Source organism: Myotis lucifugus, unplaced genomic scaffold (assembly GCF_000147115.1).
Source record: "Myotis lucifugus unplaced genomic scaffold, Myoluc2.0 scaffold_167, whole genome shotgun sequence".
In the NCBI taxonomy this organism is placed as follows: Eukaryota; Metazoa; Chordata; class Mammalia; order Chiroptera; family Vespertilionidae; genus Myotis; species Myotis lucifugus.
Window position 1 is genome coordinate 1365446 of NW_005871215.1, and position 10774 is coordinate 1376219.

Below are 10774 nucleotides of genomic sequence, written 5' to 3' on the forward strand. Positions count from 1 at the left end.
TTTCCTCGTCAGCCCTGGGCCGAGCCAAGAGGGCCTTCCTGCCGGGCACAACCCGCCGCCCTACTCGCAGTTCCTGTCGCGAGAGGAAACGAGATCCCGCTCTTCCACTTCAACACGCCCGCGCCGCGCCGGCACACGCGCAGCGCCGAGGAGAACTCGGCGGCCGACCCGCTGGTCGTGCTGAAGCCCGTGCCGCGCCTGACGCCCCCGCCCGCCTCCTGCTCCCGGGAGCTGAGCAGCGCCGAGGACAACAGCGTGGCGGCCCACGACCCGCTCGGGGTGCTGCGGAGCAGCAACAGGGTGAACTCGCACGCGCCGCCCCCAGGTCCACCTAGGACCCGCCAAGGAATGCTTCTCGTACCTTTCAGAAACGCACGCAGCCTTTAAGGCAGCGGTTCTCAACCTGTGGGTCGAACGACCCTTTCACAGGGGTCGCCTAAGACCATCGGAAAACACATATATAATTACACATTGTTTTTGTGATTAATCACTATGCTTTAATTATGTTCAATTTGTAACAATGAAAGTGGGGGTCACCACAACATAAGGAACTGTATTAAAGGGTCGGGGCATTAGGAAGGTTGAGAACCACTGCAAGGGACAGCCCCCTGTACTCGCCAAGGAAGGGGAGGTGGGGTGATGATGTGTGCAATTAGCCGCTTCTCTCCATTTCCTTCCCTAGGAAAGCCCCTGAGAACCTGCCTTCGAGGCCTGGGAAAAGGGGTTTCGCTGCCTTCCTCGACCCACCTAAACCACCTTTCTGAATTCAGCCCCATAGGTAAAATCAAAATTTCCGCTTCACCGCGGAGAGAAAGGATTTTTCCCTTCTCTTGTTTCCCTTCCATATAGACGCCTCTCTTCTTAATCAGTTTAGCGCTAAAATCAAAGCTACAATTTAGTGAGCTCACGGCTCTGCAGGTGAAGGAAGAGTCAATGCCTGCAGTCTTCTCCTCTGTCCCTTGCATTTGTTACCTTGGCCCCGTTGGCATTCGAATTTGTAACCTTGACCCAGGCAGGGCAGTAACAGCCGAACTGGGCAAACGAATGGGAACCCTAATCTCAAGTCTTTGTTCTTCCTTGAGCATCTCTGGAGAACAGCTGTCAAAAAGATGGGAGGAAGCCGGTCAGAACCTCACCAGAATGCTCAGAGAACTGAGGCAGAAATCAAGCTAGAAAACTCCAGCTGCCCGGGGCCGGGCGCCCCTGGCCATGCTCTCTAAGCAGCCAGAGCCAGAGGGCCGAGAAGCACCCTGCTCCGCTCCCAGGCACAGCCTGGTCTCTGGCCCTGTCTTTGGCTCTGGTGAACTGGGCCTGAGGAAGAGCCCTGGTACCAGCTCTGGAAAATCTAGCCTGCTAGGATTTGTTTTTCAAAATGGAAATAAATTCAAACTCGCCTAAGAGGCATTTCACCAAGCCTCTACTTCCAGGTCCAGGGGCAATTCATTCTGGATGGATTATAAAAATGTCACTGGGGAGGGGTCCTGCGACAATGGGGCTGCCCTGGGCTAGGTTCTCTGTATTCTGGTAAATTCTGCCCTCTGAGTGAAGTGGCATCAAGGACTTGGGGGAAGGGAAGTCCAATAGCCAGGGCACCTCAGTGAAGGAGTTAGGAAAAGACCACACTGCCAGCTCTTCATTCGATCTCTACCACCCCACAGCAGTGGCTGGTTAAAACACTCCCAGGCTGACAAGTCTGGGTCTTAAGCCACTTGGGAAATGGGGGGGGGGGGCATTAAATGAAGACAGCTTTCAGGCCAAGGAGCCCCAATACTACCATGGGGAAAACCAAATCTCACAGCCGAGGAGCACCAGACAGTGGGACGGCTGCTCAGTCCTCACTCTAGCCTTACCCCGCGATGTAGGATCTTCCTACAGCGGGGCCCCATTTTCCTACCTCTATTTAAATGGCTCCCCCAAAGAGCAGAATATTAACAAGCAGACTTAAACAACAGCTTCTTCCCAGCCACCCCTTCCCCCCACTGCTATCATGTACCCAACCTTAAAAACATCCGTTCTTTTTACTTATGAGAGAAACATTGGACAACTGTTTTTGCCTAATGGTTTTAAGCTAAACTTGAAAAAATAGTTCCTTTTATGAAGCACCAAAACTATAATACTATGTAGCAGTGCATGGCAAATATTCTCTTTATATAGTTTTCATTTTCTGTTGGAGATATTATACTGTATAAAAACTATTGGAAGCTCCCCAATACTGATGGAAAATTCCCAAAGGACTTTAGTAGAAAACTGGTTATAATCTCACAAACTCAATAGCATCTATTAGGGGGGTTTCTCTTTGGCAGTGCCAAGGTAACCCCCACAATTTCCTATGTCTTGAAGCATGTGGCAATATTTATTTATTTATTTGGAAGACTTTGCCTATCGCTTTGTATTTATAGATATTTATAAGTATGTAACCCCACCATTTTCCTTTCTTCTGTTTAAAAGAAAAATAAAATTCATCTAAGCTTCTATTAGCTTTTCCTGTGTTACTACATAAAAGCATGTCACAATATGAGAATAAAAGGGATTATGGGAGAGGAGCTTTGGGGGAATCCAGAGAAGACAAAGTTGTAAAAGAATACCAGAAATTTTCTAAAATTTTATTGAATTTATTGGGGTTACATTGGTTAATAAATTTATGTAGATTTCAGATGCACACTTCTATAATACATCATCTGAATATTGTATTGAGTTCAGAGAATATGGGAACTCTTACTACTAAAAAAAAAAAGTCTATTAAAAATATATAGAAGGAACCAAGATGGCAGTGTAGATAAACACGGTACTCACCACCTCCCACAACCACATCAAAATTATAACTAAAATACAGAACCGTCATTCAGAACTGCCTGAAGTCTTACTGAATGGAAGTCCTACAACTAGAGAATTAAAGAAGAAAGCCCATTGAGACTGGTAGGAGTGTTGGAGGCGCAGGACAGACTGGTCTGAAACCTACATGTGGTGTTTCTAATTGGGAAGGGTATCTTGGCTGCGGAGGCCTCCCTCACCAGACCCCCTCAGCCAACGATCCCAGATCTGGGAAGAGAAGTCCCCTTAACTTCAGTCTATACAAACCAGCTGGGATTGTGGCTGAGTGACACAGAGGCTGCCAGAGTCCCAGCAGTTCCTCTTAAAGGGCCGGCATATGCACTTACTCAGACTCATTCCCTCTGAGCTCCAGAACTGAGACAGCGGCTTGGGGGCATCCAGAGACATATAGGGAGAAACTGGATTGTCTGGCATCGGGGCAAGAACTTAGGGGAGGCTTTCTCCCAGATAGAGGTGCTCACAGGGTTCATTGTTCCTATGCTGAGACCTCCCCCATCATAGAACTGACTCGCAGATGCCATATCTGAGGCTTTCACTCCACCCTAGAGATTCCCTAAGACTCCACCTCACCCAATTTGCAGATCCACCCAAGGTGTTTGCAGCACCTTTTCCATATGAATAGTCTGTCCTGGCTCAGGCCTCAGGCTTTCCTAAAATCTCTCAAACAAGCTGCAGCTGGAGTCCGCATGCCCCAAACCTGTCAATAAGAGGTCCAAGACCCGACACTAGCACCAGCCTGCCTTGCTTAACAGTTTGGCCTCACCTGGGCACTTCCAAGCCCAATACAAGTAGCAGTCATCTGCAGATCACTCTGTAGCTCCTGCCAGGTGGCCCCAAGCAGTGCCTGACTTTGCACCTTCCAGGAGGCCCCAAAGCCAGTGCACCAGGTGGACAGCTTCAGACCATACCAGATTACAACCCTACACATCCACTGCAACACACTCAAAGGGCAGACTCAGTGAGCACCAAAGCTGCACTGAAGCAAGTCCTGCTCCATAGGGGTGTCTCTTGCACAGCAGCTCTTCCACTGTAATTGCAGCTGGTCCTCATAGACAATTGGCCTGGAGGTCAATTCTTCCTAGTAACACAAACAGCAATCAAGGCTCAACTACAATAAGACTGCACACAGGGGTGCACCAAGAGTACCAGGCTCAGGTGATTGTGGAGGCTGAGCCACTGGGCCTTACAGGACACCTACTACACAAGACCACACTACCAATTCCAGGAGACATAACTAATACATAGAAATAAACACAGGGAAGCAGCCAAAATGCAGAGACAAAGAAACATGTCACAAATGAAAGAACAGAGGAAATCTCCAGAAAAAGTACTAAATGAAATGGAATCAAATAAACTACTAGATACAGAGTTCAAAACAATGGTTATAAGGATGCTCAAGGATCTTAATGAAAGCTTCAAGGGACTTAGTGAGAACATCAAAGACATGAAAAAGGACCAGTCAGAAATTAAGCATATACTAACTGAAATAAAGAGTAATTTACATGCCCTAGCTGGTTTGGTATAGTGGATAGAGCATCGGCCTGCAGACTGAAGAGTCCCAGGTCCGATTCCAGTCAAGAGCACATGCCCGGGTTGTGGGCTTGATACCCAGTAGTGGGTGTGCAGGAGACAGCCGATTAATGATTCTTTCTAATCATTGATGTTTCTACCTCTCTATCCCTTTCCCTTCCTCTCTGACATCAATAAAATATATTTTTTTAGAAATGAATAATTTACATGAATTCAACAGTAGCCTAGAGGTTGCTGAGAATCAAATCAGTGATTTGGAATATAAGGAAGTAAAAAACACCCAATCATAAGAGCAAAAAGAAAAATAACCCAAAAATATGAAGAGAGTATAAGGAGCCCCTGAGACTTCAAGTGTACCAATATTTGCATCATGGAGGTGTCAGAAGAAGAGAGAGTGTAAGATACTGAAAACCTATTTGAAGAAATGACAGAAAACTTCCCCTACCTGGTGAAAGAAATAAGATTTACAAGTTCAGGAAGCATAGAGAATTCCAAACAAGAGAAACCCAAGGAGGCCTACACGAAGACATATCATAATTAAAATGCCAAATGTTAAAGAGAGAATCTTAAAATCAGCAAGAAAAAAGCAGTTAGTTATCTACAAGGGAGTGCCTATAAGACAGTTAACTTATTTCTCAACAGAAACTTTTCAGGCCAGAAGGGAATGGCAAGAAACATTCAAAGTGATGAGTAACAAGGACCTACAACCAAGATTACTTTATCCAGCAAAGCTCTCATTTAAATATATTTTTTATTGATTTCAGAGAGGAAGGCATCCAGAGCGAGAGATAGAAATACCAATGATGAGAATCATTGATCAGCTACCTCCTGCATGCCCCACACTGGGGATTGAACCCACAACCAGGACATATGCCCTGACTGGAAATCGAACCATCACCTCCTGGCTCATAGGTCAACACTCAACCACTTAGCCACACCAGTCAGCAAGCAAAGCTCTCATTTAGAATTAAAGGTCAGATAAAGAGCTACACAGAGAAGAAAAAGCTAAAGGAGTTCATCACCATCAAACCAGTATTACATGAAATGTTGAAGGGTATTCTTTAAGAAGAGGAAGAAGGAAAAAAAGATTAAAAAAATATGAATAATAAAATGGCAATAAGAACATATTATCAACAATTGAATCTAAAAATAAAAATAATAAAAATAAGCAAGGAATCTAATGAACAAAATAAACTTAGAACCAGAGGCATGGGAACATGAAACAAACTGATGAGTCTCAGAGGAAGCAGGGGAGGGGGAGTGGAAAGAAATCAATCAAATATCTTATATGCATATATACATTACATATGGACACATACAATAGGGTGGTAAAGGCCTGGGGTGGGGTGAGGTGGGAACTAGATGGAGGGGAACAATGGGGAAAAAAGAGGGGGCATCTGTAATACTCTCAACAATAAAATTTATATATATACTAGAGGCCCAGTACACGGATTTGTGCACCAGTGGGGTCCCTCAGCCTGGCCTGCACTCTCTCACAATCCGGGACCGCTTGGGGGATGTCAGACTACTGGTTTCAGCCCCATCCCCACAGGCTGGCCTGCAGACCCTGAGCAACGGATGAGTGATTACTCTGACACACGTTTCTGTAAATAAGACTAATAGTAAATTAGTCTTATGAAAATTAACTTCTCATTAAAAAACTCTATTAAGAAAAACATATTTTATAACAAATATTGTTTATTTTAAAGGAACCAGACAGTCCCATTTGCCTGCCTCCTTAGGTTTTCATTGTAGTAACAGCTTGAACCAAAATTAACCTCTAGATACTATCAGCAGGGTAAGTATCCTTGAGAAAATACATGTATCTGCAGTGTCCTTTGAACAAGGATGTCTTGAAGTCTAAACATAAAGATTCCAGTAAAACACCCAGGGGCTCAGACTTGTTTGGAAAAGTCAAGGCAGGGGCTGCTGCCTTTGGCAAGAATCCCCTAGGGCTCCGACCTTTCGAAAAATCCTCCTTACAGACTTTCCAGCCAAGTCCCATTCTTCCCCACAGACCTCAACCACTTACCTCATACCATACCCCAGAATTAATTCCATATGGGCCAAAGACCTAAACATAAAAGGTAAAATTATAAAGCCTCTAAAAAAGAACAATATCTTCATAACCAGGGGTTAGCAAAGATTTCTTAGACTATAGAAAACAATAACCATAAAACAAATATAATAGTAAATTAGTCTTATGAAAATTAACTTATCATTAAAAAACACTATTAAGAAAATCATATTTTATAACAAATATTGTTTATTTTAAAAAGTTTATAAATATGTAAGTGTGTATATATATATTTATACATACTCACATGTAGATGACAACGAACTTGTCTCTCCAAAATATATACAGAATTCAAACTAAAAGATAAACATAATTATACAAGAGATTTAACAAAGGAAGTTATGTAGTTAATATATGTGAAAAGGTGCTCTACATCATTAGTTAGCAAGGAAATAAAAAAATAAAACCACTGTGAGATACTACTACACATCCAACAGAGTGGCTAAAATTTAAGACTGATAACGTCAAATGTTGGTGTGGATGTAGAGCACCCATAACTCTCATACTTTGTTGGTGAGTATACAATGGTTCAACTACCCTGGAGAAAGATCTAAGTGTCTTGTATGATAAGCATACACCCATACCTACCCAGCAACTGCACTCCTAGATGGTTACCCAAGAGAAACTGGACTTCCCTAAATAAAGTAGTATTCCTCCCTTTAGTCTTGATCCCCTTATCCTCCTTCATTTTTCTCAATAACACAGACCACACTGACATGTATAGACTATCTATCTTCCCTGACAGAATATAGGTTCCAAAGAATGGGGACTTTGTCTATTTTTTATTTGTTGCTATATATTCACAGTTCTAATACTTCTTTTTTTTCCTTTTGACATTAACTTTTTTTTAATATTTCAAGAAAAACAATTTTAAATATAATAATACATGCAATAAATATTAATTTTTCAAGAAAAACTATTTTAAATATGTTACATGCAATAAACAATATTTCAAGAAAAAATATTTAAAATATATTACCAAAACTTTACTAATATAGTATATGTAATATCACAAAAGTTGTATGAAATATGAAAAATCTGAAAATAACAGGATTACTTCTATTATATTCTAAAATATTTTTTTTCTCTGGCTCGATTTTTGTTCATCAGTTTATGTTGTTCATTGTACAAATGAGTGAGCTCATGTGATATTTATCTTTTTCTGACTGGCTTATTTCGTTTAGCATAATGCTTTCCAGTTCCATCCATGCTGTTGCAAATGGTAAAAGTTCCTTCTGCTTTACAGCAGCAGAGTATTCCATTGTGTAGATGTACCACAGCTTTTTAATCCACTCATCCGCTGATGGGCACTTAGGCTGTTTCCAAATCTTAGCTATGGTGAATTGTGCTGCTATGAACATAGGGGTGCATATATCCTTTCTGATTGGAGTTTCTGATTTCTTGGAATATATTCTGAAAAGTGGGATTACTGGGTCAAATGGGAGTTCCATTTTTAATTTTTTGAGGAAACTCCATACTGTTCTCCACAGTGGCTGCACCGGTCTGCATTCCCACCAGTAGTGCATGAGAGTTCCTTTTTCTCCATATCCCTTGCCAACACTTGACATTTGTTGATTTGTTGATGATAGCCATTCTGACAGGTATGAGATGGTACCGCATTGTCGTTTTGACTCGCATCTCGGATCATTAGTGACTTTGGGCATGTTTTCATATGTCTCATGGCCTTCTGTATGTTCTCTTTTGAAAAGTATCTACTTAGGTCCTTTGCCCATTTTTTTTATTGGATTGTTTATTGGATTTATCTTCCTTTTGTTAAGTTGTATGAGTTCCCTGTAAATTTTGGAGATTAAACCCTTATCGGAGATAACATTGCATATATGTTCTCCCATGCAGTGGGCTTTCTTGTTTTGTGGATGGTTTCTTTTGCTGTGCAGAAGCTTTTTCTTTTGGTGTAGTCCCATTTGTTTATTTCCAATCTCTATATATAAAAGCCTAAGTGACCATTACGACCGGCCGACCAAACAACTGGTCGCTATGATGCGCATTGACCACCAGGAGGCAGCTCAAAGCAGGAGCTGCCCCCTGGTGGTCGGTATGCTCCCACAGCCAACCTCCCGCAGCTGGCCAACCTCCCGTGGTCCCTCCCCCCCGGCCGGCCGTCCCCAATTGACCCCGATCGGCCCTGATCACCGGCCAGGCCAAGGGACCCTACCAGTGCATGAATTTGTGTACCAGGCCTCTAGTAGTTCTTATAATAACCTGGCATTTGTGTGCCTTGCTCAAAAAATAATTATTGCCCTGGCCAGGTGGCTCAGTTAGTTGGAACATCATCCCATATACCAAAAGTTTGTAGGTTCGATCCCTGGTCAGGCATGTATAGGAGGCAACTGATCAATGTTTCTCTCTTATATCGATATTTCTCTCTCTCTAAAAATCAATAAAAACATATCTTCAGGTGACGATTACATATATATAACAAATTATAAATTAACAAATGTATGATTCTAATAAAATTTGCAATTTTTCTGGAAATTGGCCTATTGATTTTAAAATGTATATGGAAGCCCGAGCCAGTTTGGCTCAGTGGATAGAGCATTAGCCTGTGGACTGAAGGGTTCTGGGTTCGATCCTGGTCAAGAGCACATGCTCGGGTTTCGGGCTTGATCCCCAGTTAGGGGGGCATGTAGAAGGCAGCCAATGATTCTCTTTTTTTAAATATATATTTTTATTGATTTCAGAGAGAGGGAGATAGAAACATCAATGATGAGAGAAAATCATTGATCGACTGCCTCCTGCACACCCCCTACAGGGGATTGAGCCCACAACCCGAGCTTTTGCCCTTGACCTGAATCGAACCCAGGACCTTTCAGTCTGTAGGCCGACACTCTTATCTACCAAGCCAAACTGGCTAGGGCTCAATGATTCTCTTATCATTGACGTTTCTATCTCTCTCTCCCTCTCCCTTGCTCTCTGAGATCAATAAAAATATATTTTAAAAATAGCTTTAAAAAATAAATAAAATGTATATGGAAGAATAAAGGTGCAAAAATAGCTAAGATACTATAAAAATGAAAAAGAGATATCCACTCTACAAAATACTCAGTTCCAAAGCTACAGTAACTAAGTATGACATTGCTATGGGTGTACATAGCTCACTGGAACAGAACCAAGTCCACAGACAGATGCCAGCAAATATGGGTGCATGGGGGTATGACAGTAGAATCACAAATCAACTGGGAGACTCCTAACAATGGTGTTGGGGTAACTGTTTCACATGAAGAAAAATTAAAAAGTGACTTCTGAACTTATACCACACAAAAATAAATTCCAGATAAGATTTAGCATTCAAAAAATCCTCTAAAACTATAAGGAAAAAGACTACTATATGGCCTCATGGTAGAGATGGCTTCTCAAGGCACCAAACTACACCCCACAAACCATAAAGGGGACAAGATATATTGGTTTGATTAAAAATTAAAAACACTATGTCCATCAATAGATGAGTGGATAAAGATGTGATGCTTATATACAGTGGCATATTAGATTAGTCATAAAAAAGAATGGCATTTTACCATTCCAACATGGACCAAGAGGTTATTATGTTATGTGGAATTGGTCAGAGAAGGACAAATATATGATTTCGCTTATAAGTGGAATCTAAAAAACAAAACAGAAAAAAAAACAACTCAGAGAACAAACTGATGATTGCCAGATGTGAGATGGGTGAAAAAGATGAAAGGGATTAAGCACAAATTGCATTATGAAGACAGTCACAGGGATGTAAAGTACAGCATATGGATTATAGCCAATAACTATGCATCGTGCCAGGTGGGCACTTAGACTTATCAGGGTGACCACTTCATTGTTATATAAATGCTTAACTATGTGTACACCTGAAACAAACAGAACATTGTATATCAACTGTAATTAAAAATAAAAATTAAAAAGATGCATGATAAAATGTAAAAGGCAAGTAAACTGGGAGGTATTTGGGATGTTACTCCTGCAACTCGGGAAGAAAAAGCCAAAGAGCCCAAGCGATAACCAGGCAAAGAAATACACTGGTGCCATACCAGTGAGCAAGTCCTAGTCGTCAACGCAGATGAAAAAATGCCCAGACCCATTAGGAATCCCAGGAAAGTCCAGGAAAGTAACAGTATTTTTCATTCACTATATTAACAAAATTTCGTCAAGACAGTATCAAGTGCTAACGAAGACATGGAAAACAGAAGCTTTGGAACTCTAGTAAGGCTGCAAAACAGCCATTTGAAGATGGTTGAGCTCTTATCTACCCAGGGTGCACGCGTTTTATGACACAGCACAGGAGACGCAAAAGGCGGTTTCTGCAGCATTGTGCCTACAGAAAAATGCTGA

At 41.9% G+C, this 10774-nt stretch overlaps 1 protein-coding gene across 1 annotated transcript in view; it reads left to right on the forward strand.

Moving 5' to 3' along the window:
- Positions 1 to 387, forward strand: part of FGF23 (fibroblast growth factor 23) — a 7848-nt gene extending 7461 nt beyond the window's left edge. The window contains 3 exon segments of the mRNA XM_023759954.1: positions 13 to 45; positions 48 to 85; positions 88 to 387. Of these exon segments, the coding sequence (XP_023615722.1) occupies positions 13 to 45; positions 48 to 85; positions 88 to 387 (371 nt within the window).
- The last annotated feature ends 10387 nt before the right edge of the window (positions 388 to 10774 follow it).